A 15,122-nucleotide genomic window follows, 5' to 3' on the forward strand; every position below is an offset into this window, starting at 1 on the left:
CAGGTTCTTATCAGAGCTACGCTGAACCACTTCCTCCAGGAAGCCCTCCCGCTCTGCAGCACGGCCTCGTCCCAGCCATGGGGGGCCACCTGCCTCCCACCCAGGAGCTACTCAGGCAACTGGAGGGCGTCCCAGAGTGGCCAGAGAGTGTGAGCCAAAATCCCAAGTCCGGCAGCCTCCCAGCCAGTCAGTCCGGCAGCCCCGTGGCACCTCCCAGCATGCCTGGCCCTGTCCGACAGCCGGGCCTGGGGCAGACTGCTGGGCCTCTGAGAGTGGGATGCACCTGCTTCAGATCCCCACGCCGGGGCCTGCCACCCAGGAAGGCCTCCAACACTTCAGCCAAAGGAACCAAGGGGGAGGCTCCGGCAATGCCTGTGGCAGGTGCCCACCAAGTGCGGACCAGTGTGTCAGGCTGGCATCAGAACAGACTGGACCATGTGGGTTCTTGGAGGGAGTCAAGAGCATGGACAGTCATCGTGGGGAAATGATGCAGCCCCCTCCCATCACAGGATGGTTGAGGGCCACTGAATCCACCCTCGCCGCCCTCCCGCAAAGCCAACGCTTCTGGTCCATTTCTTGATTCTGGTCCACTCCCCAGGGTCAGGTGCCCTCACTCCTTCTAGAAAGTTCTCAAAATGCTGGGCGTGGGGCAGAGGCATGGGTGCGGGCCCTGGGCATAAGCAGCCACCCGGGAACACACCAGCCCCCACAGACCTGAGTGCTCCCCCTGCTCATCCACAAAGAGTCCACTGCGCGCTCACTACATGCCAGCACCCTGACGCCACCAGCTCTTAGTGCCTCATTTGCTGTGTCTGAGGAACCCACATGTGGCCCTGGGAGGTGGAAGGGAGGGAGGCTGAGAGGTCTAATCCGGAAGCAGCCCTGAACTCCATAAAGTGCTTTATGTAACTTGGGCCAGGCCGGTAAACCAGGAGCCTGGCTGGGGATTAGTGGCAGGCGTTGCCACGGCAACCTGATTAGTGGGAAACTTGCGTCTCAGCTCAAGCCTTGGCGTCTCAGCTCAAGCCTTGGCGCAGCTAGGCAAAGGTAAGAGGAAGCCCAAGAGATTCATTAGCAACAGGTTCCCATGGCAACCGCGCCAAGCTCATTAATAATTTTTTTTATGCCAAGTGTGGGTGTTGAAATTCTCCGGAGGGCTGACAGAGGGATGGATGCCGAGCAAACACACACGCCAGCTACTCCCACCCGCAGCCTGGCACCACCCCGCCAGGGCTCCCTGCGACACATGCCCCGCCCACCCATGTGCCCACTGTATGCCAGGACGTGGCACCCAGCAGGCCTCGTGGTTCCTACGACCGTGCCCTGCAGGATGGACTTTCGAAAGGAGATCGAGATCAGAAGGGCAGCTCACACCAACCCAGGAGGCCTCCAAGATCCCTCTTCTAAAGTAGCAGGGCTGCCCACCTCCCAGGGGTTACCCGAAGTGTCTGCTGAGGGGAAATGGGGAGTGTCCTGCTCGCACAGGTTGGTTCAGCTGTGGGCTCGGGCCGAGTGTGCTGTCTCGTGCCCACTGGCTACCTCCTCTGGGACCACCGCCAAGGCCGTTGCAGTGGCTCAGAAAAACAAGCCCGATGGGTGAGGGGTTAAAAAGCAGGCACTGCTCCCGGCGGGTGTGGCTCAGCTGCTTGGAGCATCATCCCGTACACCGTAAGTGTTCGACTGCTGGGCAGGGCACACACCCAGGTTTCGATCCCCGGTTGGGGCGCGTGTGAGAGGCAACTAATTGATGTTTCTCTGTCTCTCCCTTCCTCTCTGAAATCAATAAAATAATTATTTTTTTTAAAAAAGTAGGCGTTGCACCTCAAATGACTCAATACGGTTCCCCTCAAATCCAGTGACTCTGCTCCTGGGAGAACTGAAGACGGGGGTTCAAACAAAACTTGTACACAACTGTCATGGCAGCAGAGTTCACAGCAGCCAGAAAGTGGGACAACTGGGCGTCTACTGCAGATGAATGAATGAACATCATGTATCCATCCATCCAACAGGGCATTATTCCGCCATGAAAGGAGCGAGGCGCTGCCATATGGCACCATAAATATGGATGAACCTTGAGAACATGGTGCTCAGTGAGAAGAGCCAGACACAGAGGCCACGCAGTGCGATTCCCTTCACACGGGATGTCAAGAACAGGCAGGTTCAGAGATAGCGAATTAGTGGGTGCCAGGGGCTGAGGGGTGGGGTCTCCTTTTGGGGCAATAAAAACGTTCCAAAACTGATTGCAGTCACGCTTGCACAACTCTTGTGACGACAGCAAAAACCACTGAGCTGTGTTTTGTTGTTGCTACTCGTATAACCCGAGGGTATTCTTCCACTGGTTCCTAGAGAGAGTGGAAGGGAAGGGTCGAGACAGAGAGAAACGTCGTTGGGAGAGAGACACATCAATTGGCTGCCTCCTGCACGCACCCTGACCAGGGCTGGGGGGCAAGCCTGCAACTGAGGTATGTGCCCTTGACCAGAATCGAGCCCAAGACCCTTCAGTCCACCGGCTGACACTCTATCCACGGAGCCAAACCGGCCCGGGCTGCCTTGTGCATTTTCTGTGAGTTGTGCGGTGTGTGCACGTCACTGAGAGAACCAGTGAGTGCCTGAGTCAGCCTGCCTGGGCTCCAGTCCTGGGGGCCGCACGGGGACCCACTCTGAGCCTCCGTTTCCTCATCAATAGACAGACTGGGGTGCTGAGGCGTCCCTCCAGGGCTGAGACAGAAGGAGAGGCTCCCCCTGGCAAATCGGGTGAGGCTTGCCCTCATGGTTACCTGGCTCCAGGGTCAGTGGTGGCCGGTGCCTGACCCATAGGGCATCCCCATCTGCCGCGGGCAAGAATGTGGCCCAGAGCCCAGCATGACCTTCTAGAGCAGGGGTCCTCAAACTGCGGCCCGCGGGCCACGTGCGGCCCGCCGAAAACATTTATCCGGCCCGCCGGGTGTTTTTGCTGCCACTGCCTGTCCTGCTTAGCAGCTGACTCGTCCCGGGCCCTCAGTGCGCACGTGTGGAATGTCTGAGGGACAGGGAACTGGCCCCGTTTACAAAGTTTGAGGACCTCTGTTCTAGAGTGAGGGACACCTCCCTCCCAGGAAGAACCTGGCCACCACCAACCCCATCTGGTCACCTGGGGTGGCCTGCTCCCATCTTCCAGTCCCGGGGATGTCCCAGCAGGAGAATACGCGAAGGCAAGGCTCCCCGCCACCAAGCTGTGGTCGCTCGGTATGAAGGTGCGGACAGTACAGTGGCGTCTGTGAGGAGGCCGAGGAGCGGTCACAGCAAAGGACTGTGGGATTTGTCATTAGAGGACACACAGGTCTGTTCCGAGCCCAAGTGGGTGACAAGCCAATTACCCACTTAGGAGCCACACACCCAGGGCTGCCCTTCCATGCTGAGTGGAAGGAACGGTCCAACCCCTAAACCCCAGGAAGGAAGAGAAATGTCGGCAGGGCAAGGCAGGACGGGAGCGTGGGATGCTGGACACCACGCAGACCTCGGAGCGAGGTGTGAGATGGTGGCTCTCCCGCACGCTCTCAGGGGCAGCCAGGGCTCCCCGAACCCCCAAGGCCCATACGCCTTTTTTCTCTGCCCTGGCACCCCTCCCCAGAAACAACACCCAGAAACTCCACTGGGCAGGGGCCAGACCAGACCCCTTCCTGGAGCCCGCCCACCTGGCCGAAGGCTCCCTGAGACAGTGCTGCCTGCTCCTCCTTACTCAGTTGGTCCAGATTTCTAATGTAGATTGGTGGGGGGGAGGGGGGGTGCGGGCGGGGAGGAAGCCCAGCTTCTAACACATCATTTCTCTGACATTGCTGCTGGCTTCTGGGACATTCTTCCGGATGATGTCATGTGCCTCCTGCCCCATCCCTCCCAGCAATCGCAGCACCCAGGTCAGCTAAGGGGGGACTAGGTGGGCCCCCCATCCCGTGTCCTAATACTCAGCCAGCCTCCTTCCTGCCTCAGTCTCACCTCAGATGCTGCACCTGCGGAGACGTTCTCATCTCCCAGCACCACTGGGAGATGCCCCCCTGAATCCCCTGCCCTCCTCCCGATGGTGGGGGGCGAGGGGGGGCTCCATAACCTATGCTCCCATGTGGGACACCTTCCATGTCCTCGAGTGCCCACGAACCAATAGCCAACCCCAAGGGCAGCCGATAAAGGTGCTCCTGCCATACGGCACTTCAGGACTGCCCAGCCGGCCACACCCGAGGCGCAAAACACACTCACAAACACGCGGTCCCATCGCGCGGTCATGAAAGCAGCAGGCCTGTTCTGTGGCCAGAGCTAGGAGGCTGCCCTGCCGGCAGCCCACGACCCGAGATGTGTCCTCATCCATTCCGATGAGGTGCTAATGCAGGCTGACTCATCAGACTGCGGCCATGGCTGGTCACGGATTGCAAAGACAAAGGGACGCGGCCGGACGATGGGTATCCTCTACCTAGCCCTGAAGAGGCTGGCACCGCCCTCCGCAACTTCCTGGCAGGTGACAGCCAGCTGTGCTCTGGGTTCCTGTCCCTGTGGCAGGCTGAGCTGCATGGGGCTGGGGCTGGGGAGAGCGGTGGGCACAGGCCAGCTGCTCAGGAGATCCTCCCAGGTCACACCACACCAGGCACCTCCCCCTTCTAAGGAAAAGGCCTAAGATGTTTCCAGGACCTGAGACTCCCAGCCCACTGTCAGATGCCCCCATGCCAGGTCCCTGACCCCCACCACCCTCGAGACCCAGGGGCTTACCCAACGCCTGCCCACCCACCTGGCCGGGCCATCCCCAACAGCCTGAAAGTCCCCTATGCTCTGCTCACAGCCACATCCTGGCCCCGGCAGATCCACCTCCCACCCCCCCCCCCCCGAACACTGTCCACAGGGAGCAGCAGGTGCTGGCCTTGGCCGTCTCAGGGTCTCATCCTCTTATCCACCTTGTCCCCTGCCCCCACCACACAGCCAAGCGCTGCCCACATTCTCTTCAGGACTCCAATAAGCCCAGTCACCAGGCAGGAGCCTGTGGCCTGGAGATACCCCAGACCCTCCCCAGTTGGGCTGGGGCCACGGGGGCTCCGGAAAGCCTGGGCCTGAGCATCCTCATCACCCAAGAAAGCCCGAGCCAGGCTCTGGGATGGGAGGTCCTTAAGGGGAGCCCAGCTCTGGACTCAAACCTGTCTCCTCTCTGGTCACCTGTGGGCGGTGCCCCTCCACAGCTGCTCAGAGGACGTGGCAGCAGCTGGAGCCCAGACGCCACCCAGAGCCTTTGCTGCCAGAGGGTTCCCCAGCTGGGAATCCAGCCTGCCCAGCCCCGCTGGCCGCCCACACAGTACCCTGCAGGAAGTCCTCAGCCTGGCCGAGGGCCTCAGGAAAGAGCCCGGTGGGGCTCAAAATGAGGCTCCCTTTCTGCCCTTGCACCCAGCGGTACCCTCCGGGCAGCAGGGAGGCCCTGGCAGCCCCCGGAGCACTTGCTGAGGGAGGGTCCAGACTCCCAGTGGCCTCTCTCCTGCGCTTCTGTCCCGGGGAAGAGGCCAGTCCAGAGGGACGATACCTGAAGACCCAGCATCACGGACAGACACCAGTGGGCACCGCCTGAGGGAAGCCCCCCGGGTGGCACAGAGACAGCACTGGGCGAGCCCACGGCACCCGGAAGACGAGCAGAGAGACACACGCTTGGGGGCTGACGAGGCCTCCCCTCTAGGAGGCTCAGAAGAACCGATTCTCAGTCGGCTTCCCCTCCCAGGTGGCTCCGCTCCTTGTCAGAGAGCCTGGCCTGGCGGTGACTTAGCCCAGAAGGCACTGCCTCCCATTAACGGCATCGCCTGCATTTCCCTCTGGGGACTGCGAGGGCGTGCGGGCTGGGACGGGGCTGCCTGAGTAACGCACCACCGTGGGGGCTTGGACCACAGGAGCCCTCTCACCGTGTGGAGGCTGGGGGCCGTGATCACCGCATCACAGGCCGGACCCCGCTGGGGGCCATGATCAAGGCATCACAGGCCGGACCCCGCTGGGGGCCGTGATCAAGGCATCACAGGCCGGACCCCGCTGGGGGCCGTGATCAAGGCATCACAGGCCGGACCCCGCTGGGGGCTGTGATCAAGGCATCACAGGCTGGACCCCGCTGGGGGCCATGATCACGGCATCACAGGCTGGACCCCGCTGGGGGCCGTGATCACCGCATCACAGGCCGGACCCCGCTGGGGGCCGTGATCAAGGCATCACAGGCCGGACCCCGCTGGGGGCCGTGATCACCGCATCACAGGCCGGACCCCGCTGGGGGCCGTGATCACCGCATCACAGGCCGGACCCCGCTGGGGGCCGTGATCACCGCATCACAGGCCGGACCCCGCTGGGGGCCGTGATCACCGCATCACAGGCCGGACCCCGCTGGGGGCCGTGATCACCGCATCACAGGCCGGACCCCGCTGGGGGCCGTGATCAAGGCATCACAGGCCGGACCCCGCTGGGGGCCGTGATCAAGGCATCACAGGCCGGACCCCGCTGGGGGCCATGATCAAGGCATCACAGGCCGGACCCCGCTGGGGGCCGTGATCACGGCATCACAGGCTGGACCCCGCTGCGGGAAACCTTTGGTGCCCCTGGGTTTGTGGACACGTCACTCCCATGTCTGCCCCATCTTCATGAGCTGCTATGTGTCTGTGTCTCCTCCTCGTATGAGGGCACAGGTCATCGGATTCAGGGCCCTATTTCCCTCTAAATTCACATTCAGAGGTTCCAGGTGGACATGAATTTGGGGGACATTCTTCAAGCCAGGACACTGGTCTACACATGTTCACCGCCCACAGCCGCGCCCCTGAACACAGCGTTCCACCCCCAGGGGTGGTGCTCCTGCCACTCTGTCCACCGGCCCATCCCGGCAGCTCCTGGCGCGCCTGCCCAGCCTGGCTGCTCTCCCAGGGCCCTGCAGTGCTGCCCCCAGCAGAAGGCGGGGATTCCGCCACACCCCAACACTGCCACCCCTTATGTTTCTGTTTTTCTCTGTCGCTTTTGTCAGTCCCTGGGGTCAAAGGATAGGCAGCCAGGACACAGCTGGCCCCACACCTCCTGGGGTTCCTTGGAGGCAAAAGGGGTTCAAAAGTCACCCCCAGGGCAACAAGTGGGTGGCCCAGGACTTGGCTTCAGGCCTGGCACCAGGAATGCCCCTCCCATGCCTGAGAACATGAAGGGGGCTTGCTCCTATCGACACTCCGTCCTCCAAATGCCACTGGGGAAGCTTGTTGGCAGCGGAAGGAAGCTAGAAAGTCGCCCCCTGGGGGGCCTTCCAGGGGGGGTGGGCACTTAGCCTTCGGTCCAGCAGATGGTCCCGGCCTCCCCTTGAGCGAGACCCTGTGCCACTGCTCCAACCAGGGGAGCAAGTGGGCATGGGGCACCTGGCTGGCACCCCAGCGGTCCTCAGACAGCCACAGCGAGAGGTCTCGAGGGGCATAAGTCTGTTCGGTTCGGAAAACCAAGAGCCAGGACACGACCAAGCCACCAAGGCCCTGAAGCGTTGGGGTGTCTTCCTTGGCAGTAGGGCCCCAGCCTCTGACACCCAGTCAGGGCCCAAAGCGGGGGTGGGGGGACCCCAGGTTCAGAGCCCACCCTGCCTTGCCACCTGGGACCTCAGGGACACAAATTCTGTCCAAAGAATCTGCTGCCTTCTGGAAAACTCTCCCCCAGCCTCTCCTTCCCCTGATGAATGCGTCGGATGCCCCACACCCTCCATGCAAGCCAGAGCTGGAGGACCTCAAAATCTCCCGTGTGTGGCCCTCTCCCCGGCTGGCCGCGAGCTGGACTGGGCCCTTTACCAGCCGAATCAGAGGAAGTGCCACGCTGTCAGCGATGAGGAAGGGCAGTCAGAGGTGATGTGAGGGAGAGAACACTAGGTTACAGGAGGTGGCCGACAGCCCCACTCCCAGTGGCCAGGGAGATCCCAGGAATCCCAGGAGGCCCCAGCGCTGGCTCCCTGGGGGGTCTCCACTGACTTCCGGCCATATCCCCTGGGGAGACATAACGGTGTCCCTACTGCAGTCCTCTGAGCAGTGAGGGGCAAGAGACAACCACCTCCTGCCAGGGACTCTGCCAGCCAGGTGTAGACAGGTAGGGAGAAGGGAGAGAGAAAGGAACAGAACAAGTGGGGGAGAGGGGGGAAGACGTGGGGCTCCCGCTGGAGGCCACTGCAGCCCAGAAGGGCACTGAGCCCCTCCTTCGCCTTCGCAGGCCAGGGTACCACCACGCCAGCACTCTGACCTCACCTGGGGGCCGGCCTGGGGTGGGGGTGGGGGTGCACTGGCAGAGCCCAGAACAGAAAGGACATCGTGACCAAGCGTGGCCCGCGCTGCTTGCCAAACACATCTGCACGGGTGCCAGGGCCAGGCTTTGCCCAGCTCCAGGTGGGGGCAGGAGTTGTGCCCCCCCGGGAGGTCTGCCTATTGTGTGCCCCACCCCTCGAAGGTTAGGGGGCTCCCACGGGCTCCCAGCACGGCAACCCAGCTCTGTACGCCCCCACTGCCTTCTGGGTCCTTTGTACCTGTGAGCTCCCTATCTTACACCAGGCAGGGCTGGGGGCTGGGGCCGGTTTCACCCTGGGCCATCCCTGACTTTCGGGAACTGGGGGAGGGCGGTTCCAGGTTCCCCTGTCAGCCCTGCCTCCAACTTTGCAAAGAGAGAAAGAAACGCTGGTTGAGGCCAGGGTGGGGGGCTGCTCTGGGACACGACCTTGACCTTGTCTGCATCACAGGTTAGCAGGGGGTGCTCCTGGTGCCCCTGAAATCCTCCCACATCCAAGAAAGGTGCTGGGGCCCAGAGAGGCAGCTCCTCACAGCACAAGGCTCCCTGCTCCCCACTGATCCGGGGGAGCCAGAGGCGGCGGCAAACCCACCGGAGCCCTAATTTAGCACACTCATCAACTGTCCCCACGAGTCAGAGCTCCAGGCTGACGGCACGCCAACACCCCACTCCTCGCTGCAGCAAAGGGACAAGTGCCCGGGAGGCGAGGACTCGGGTGTCCACGGTCCCACCTGCCATCAGGGCCAGTGGGATGGCACCACCCCCCACCCCCGGCCGCCCTGGGAAGGCGTGTGTCTCGGATGCAGGGCCCCTTCTGAGAAAACCACGAGCTGCTACTCGCTTTGTGAAGGCGGCGAAGCTCTTGGGCGAGCAAAGCGCTCTGCCTCTGGGGACGGGGCTGAGCCCGCTGCCAACTCGCAAGGGCTGGACTGCTTTCTCCGCTGCCTCTGACCGGGGCTCCAGTCCCCCGTCAGACTGTGAGCCGACAGCCCTACTTCCCTCCCCCCGTCTACCCAGGGCGGGCGCCCACATTGAACTGTCCGCCTGGAAATTCAATTGAGGCCCACGTGACTTACAGTTGTTCCCAGTTGTGTCAAAATTAACCGCTGAGGGGAGGAGACAGTAATTGGTCTTTTGTGCCACTGAGTTAAATACCCACTTGCAAAAAAGGAAAAAGAAAAGGAATATTCCTAATGCAGCTTCAAGGGCTGCCACCCCCACTCCCTGGGCGGGTTCTGAGGGGCAGGGCAGAGCGAACACAGTGTGACACCAGTAAATAAAGGTGACATATCTCCTGCCTGACCTTGACTGCGCAGAGCTGCTCCGCGGACTCATCCCCAGGACGTAGGACCGGCCGGCCCATCCCCCACATTCCTCCACATCCGGACCCAGGGACAGGGACCCTGGCCAGCAGCTTGGGGAAGTGGGCTGCCTTATCCCCTTCACCTCGTGGGGCACCCTGGACTACCTCTGGGCACTCCATTGTACAAGGGAGGATGCCCACAGCCCTCCTTGCTCAGGGTGGATTTGGGCGGTCCGAATATGATGCCCCCCAAGTCCAAAGGCTCCATTTACTCGCCTTGTCCGCATCTGGGGGCTCAAAGGTGTGGGGGTGAGGGCAGCACCAGCACCTTCCCCCCTTTGCTCCTTCAGTGCCCTCCACCTGTCCTTGCACCCCTACCTCTCCCCCGTTTCTCCCTGAGCCTGGTCCCAATACTGCTTCCCCCGTGAGGAACCAGCCCCAAACCAGCTGGAGGCAGGCCCGCTCCCTGAGCCCCATGGCTAGCACACTACCCACCCGTCATGCTCACAGGCCTTTCCTGGCCTCTCCCCCCACGGCCCACCTTGCCCCTCCTCACCTTCACCTCACAGCACACACCCCACCCCAACTGCATGCACACATTCCCGCTGCCTCAGGACCTCTGCACATGCCATTCCTGTCTGGGACACTCCTGCTCCATGTCCAACCTCACGTCACCCTGACCACAGGTCCTTGTGCCCATCTAGCTGATGCAGTCTCCCTGGCTCCCAGCTGCCAAAAGCCTCCATCTAGTCCATCCTATCCGCCTAAGTGCCCTCACCGAGATCAGGCCAGCCTCACTCTATTGCAAAACAGCCAACAGCTGGACACGCTGGGCACACAGCGGGAACTCTCGGAGTCCTGGTGCGTGCCACTCAGGGGGACCCACGGTGGGCCCTACCTGGGGGCCAGCACGGAGCTCAGGCCAGCATAGGTTTGCTGAATGACGCTGCCTCGCAGTAAGAGAGCGCTCACAGAAGCTTCTGCACCGCTTGTCCGAGTGCCCCCCAAAACACACACACACACGCACGCACATGCACATACACGCGCTCGCACATGCACATACACGCGCTCGCACATGCAGAGCCTCTCCAGGGTCCTGCTGGGCAGCAGATGTGGGGGCAGGTACCTCACTTGGCCTCACGGCGGCGCCACACACACAGGGCACTTAGTGCTTCCAGGTCCAGGGGGCCCCTCCACCAGCCCCTCCAAGAGCAGCCATGCAGGAAGGTGGTTCCCCCAACCCCAACTCCTACAGGTGCACAGAGATCCACCTCCCAGCTGTCACCCGCCCCAGCTCTCAGGGGCAATGCCCCCTTCCCATGACTCTCCGGTCTTAGCTAAGGTGTCTTTACTCCCCACTCTCTCCCCTTCCCCCCGCCCCCAAGCCTCAGAGGCTGGAAACACATTTGTCCCTGCCAGACACACAGCCAGTGCTCAGCGCAGACAACGTAAGCCCTCAGAGCACAAGGTGACAGTGGGGGCCCCAGAGGCACAGGGACACGTCCTGTAACTCCTTCCTTCTTCAGTCAGAGGACGTCCGGGCAGCGCCATGAGCATCAGGCACAGAGCCCAGGCCCCCGAATCCCCGCTGACGGCCTTCCCACCTGCCCAGTCCCAGGCCTCCCAGTGCCTGCCTGTGAGCACCCCAGCGCCTCCAAGTGCAGGGAAACTGACACACCTCAGGTGCTCAGCCCTGTTCCTACCAAAAGAAAGGGCTTGAGGGTCAGGGCCACGAGGTCAGGAAGGTGAGGACCTGAGACTGTCCCTCTCAACAGAGGGAGCTCAGGGGGGGCCTTCTCTTTTCCAGATCACCACCCCACATGTCCTTGCGGGATGCCCAAGCCTGCTGTGAGCCTCGGGCGACTGGCGGCAGCCACAGAGAGGTGTGACAGCTCAGAGCGTCAGCTCTAAGGACAGACTCGTCCAGCCTCACCTGCTGGCAGGCAGGGCCCTGCCAAGCACGTGGACTTGCGAGTCAGGCTGGGCCCACCCAGCTCTGCCCTCTGCGGTCGCATGACCACGGCCTGTCCTTTGCCTTCTCCAAGCCCGAAGCCACGGGGCACTGGGTGCGCCTGGAGGTGCCCACCATCCCTGAACCCCCAAGCATCCCCTCGATCACCTCCTGACCCCTAAACACCCTGGCTGGGCTGCAGCTGGCCTCCCTCTCTCACAGGGGCGCCTCGGGGCCTCCCTCCCAGCTGCCAGCATCCCTCGAGGGCCCTGCTCGGCCTGGGCGCAGGGACACGGCAGCTGTGACACAGGCAAGCACCTCGTCAGGAACCCCGGGGAGCCCGGGCAAAACATAACCCAGCCACACAGGCTACAACACAGATCCCACCCACCTCCCGCTATAAATAAACCTGTGTAGGAGAAACAGCACTTGCCCCAAAACTTCCAGCACAATTATATTTTCAAACAGCAAAGTAAATCAATAAAGACAGGGGCCGTCCTTGGAGGCTCCTTCACCTTGGGCTGGAGTTTCCCTAAAGGCAAAAACAGAACACGCGTGTGTACGTGTGCGGGAGGGCGCCGGCCACTCGGAGGTTCCAGGCAGAAGGTGCAGGACTTACGGCCCTTCCTGCGTTCCAACTGCCAATGGCATCTCTGCTGGGGGACATCGGCTAGGACTCTGCCAGGCTCTTGGGAGCAAGGAGTTGTTTTACGCAGTGTAGGTCCCCAGAGCAAACCCCACTATCCTTCCCCTCCTCCCCAAGTTTACCCTCTGCAGCAGGGGAGACTCCAGGGAAGGACAGTGAGCGCCCTGGCAAAACAGCGACCAGCAGGCAGGGCGACAGACCTGGAAGCACCCTGCGGCTACAGGACACTCCACGGTCCCTGGAAATCCTCACCACACGGACGGCCGCCATGCCGCCTGCCTCGCACCAGGCACCACCGCCACCGCTCCCAGGAATGCGAAGCCTGTGGAGGCCCCACGGGTTTTCCTGGAGCGGATTCAATCCCCACCTGTCCGGGCACACCAGCTTATTTTAGGTTCTCCTGTGGCCCACACACCCCACGCCAGGACCTGGCGTTTGCTGGGTCAGCAGCCATCCCCCACATGGGGTAGGGGCCCTGATGAGCCCACCCCAAGACAGATATGGGGTTTCTACAGGACCCGGAGTAAAACGATCTAGGACGCGGGCTCCTCGACCGCCTGCCATGAAGAAGGGACAGCTCTCATCCCTGGGTGACAGCCCTCAGCACCTTCTTGCTCCTGGGGCCACAGGGCATCCTCAGGTCACAGAAGAGCCCAGGTCAAGGACATAGCATGGGGTCCTGCCAGCCCATCCCCCACCCCCTCTGGGCCTCACCTCACCTGGGGAAAGGCACCCCTCCACCTCCCTTCCACTGAGTAACACAAACAACCCTGTTAGACATCCTCAGGGACACAGCCGGGCCTGGAACACCCAGAGCACCGGGGCCAGGCTCGAAGGATCAGCTGCGAGGCGACTAAGCAGCCAGACCCAGGGGCTGTCAGGAGAGAGAAAGTGCAGGCCCTGCAGGGCTCTTTCCCTGTCTGGTCTCTGTGCTTGGAAATGACTGACATGCACGGAAGACCAACCTCCTGCCCCATCTGTCCCAGGGCTTCAGGCACCCCAACGCGGCCCAACACCACACCAAGCCACGCCGCCTTCCTGCCAACGCCAGGCTGGGTTCTGGGGCGAAGACACACCTACAATGGCCCCGCAAGGTTAGGTTGGCTGCTGCTCAGGGCCCCAAGCCCCAACAGCCTCGGACGCCCATCACGGCTGCAGGGACAGCATCAGGCACTGGTGCCTGCGGCCATGCTCGCCGAGGGCCCCCTGGCCACGCCAAGGCCCAGCCCGCCATCCTGGGCCGCGATGACCTCCTGCACAACCAGAAGGTGATTCTAACTCAGCCGATGTTTGGACTTGAGAAAAGAGAAACACAGGTTTTATTCCTTTCTTTGGTACAAATTCCTCTTTGTATTTAATATTTATACAGTTAAACACACAAGGCAGGAAAAATATACACACGCATTGCTCATGCTGCCTTTGTCTGTCTCCTCAACTCTGACAGGGAAAGTTTATGTCCAGGGTCCCACTTCTGTCAGCCTCCTGTCTCCTCAACTGCCCCTCCTACCCAGCAGCCCGTCCAGGACGGCCAGTCCTTCCAGGTCCAGGGGTAGGAAGGCTCAGCACCCACAGCCTGCCCTCCTGGCAATCAGCTCTGAGAGGGAACTGGTGGCAAGAAGCAGCCAGGAGGCGGGGTGAACCAAAACTGACAGTCCCCAAAGGCCACCTACTTGGAGGGGGGGGCGGGGGGCTGCCTGCATCCCAGAAATGCCTCCTGGCAGGATTCAGCTCTGCTCCTCTGGAACCTTTTCCCAAGTCTGTGCCACTCTGGCCAAGAACAGAAAGGGTGGTCCCCCTCTCTCTCCAGCCAGAGATAGTACTGGGAGAAGGGACTCCAGGGTGCAGTGCCAGCTGCCTCCCTGCCCCCACCCCAGCTGCGCATGACTTAAATCGGCCCCAGTACTGAGTTCAGCCTGGAAAGGCGAGTTCACAACCAACGTCACCGCCTCTCTCCGTGGAAAAGGACCCGAGAACGCGCATTGCTTCCCGGCCCCCACGGGTCTCCCGCAGCGCTCCGAGGCACAAGGCACAGGTTGAAAACTTTACTACCCTTATTCTAGTTCCTTTTGGCTTTCCCCTCCCCAGCGAGGGTCCTGCCTCAGGGCAGGCATTCTGCAAGCCTAGGAAGCATTCTTCTGCTCACAACCCACTGGTGTTCAGGGAGCTCCGCCCTCCCTTTCCTGGCGACCCCTCTCCCCTCCAAGCCTTCGGTAGCCTGGCTGCTGCTCTCACTCACCGCCGTCCCAAGTGGCTCCGGACCTCCGGACCGGGCACACCCCATTCGAGCCGGGAGAGACGCCCCGCTGTCCCCCCAAAGCGCGCCCCTGCCCAGCGCCCCCCGCATGCCCGGCCCGAGCCGGGTCCAACAAATGCGGGCGCGCGTGGTCGCACGCGGGGAGAGTCCCGCGCCCCGGATCCCCGCAACCCGGCGGCTAGGGAAGGATATGGGTTACAGACCAGCCGGAGACACCAGCTGCGCGGCCGCGTGGTCTGCCCAAGGCAGAAGAAGACAGTGGCCGCCAGTGCCGGGTACGGGACCGGCTGCTCCTCATCGGCGCCCAGCTCCGCGCTGCGCTCAGCCGCCGGACTCTCGGGGGGCGACGCACTGGGCCCGGACTCCCGATCCACCTCTCGCCCCAGCGCCCCAGGGCTCGCCGGGGACGCCCCCGCTGTCGCCGCAGGGCCGGGAGCCGGCGCGCCCAGGGTCACTCGGACCTCATCAGCCGCCAGCGCGCCCTCGGTCATGGTGGCAGCGGGCAGCACCTGCGGGGGACAAGCGGTGACCGGGCCCCAGGAACGACAGCCTCGGCCGCCTCCGGCGGCGCGGAGCTGCGGGAACAGCCGCGGCCGCCGGGATGTCTTTGTCTTTTCTTATTAGAGACAAATGCGCCCCCCGCCCGCCCCCTGCCTCCAGCGAGGGCTGGGCGGCCCCTCCCCCACCAGTGGGGCCCAGG

The 15,122-nt window shown here is 62.4% G+C and overlaps 1 protein-coding gene across 2 annotated transcripts in view; it reads right to left on the reverse strand.

The window, feature by feature from the left end:
* The window catches only part of CACNA1H (calcium voltage-gated channel subunit alpha1 H), a gene marked incomplete at its 5' end in the record, with an annotated part of 64,013 nt that extends 49,100 nt beyond the window's left edge, over positions 1-14,913 (reverse strand). For both annotated transcript variants that reach the window (XM_081090067.1, XM_081090068.1), the window contains one exon: positions 14,622-14,913. In XM_081090067.1, coding sequence (XP_080946193.1) covers positions 14,622-14,913 — 292 coding nt within the window. The remainder of the gene's footprint in view (positions 1-14,621) is intronic.
* Between the last annotated feature and the right edge of the window lie 209 nt (positions 14,914-15,122).

Source organism: Myotis nattereri (assembly GCF_964212035.1).
Source record: "Myotis nattereri genome assembly, chromosome: 4".
Taxonomy (NCBI): domain Eukaryota; kingdom Metazoa; phylum Chordata; class Mammalia; order Chiroptera; family Vespertilionidae; genus Myotis; species Myotis nattereri.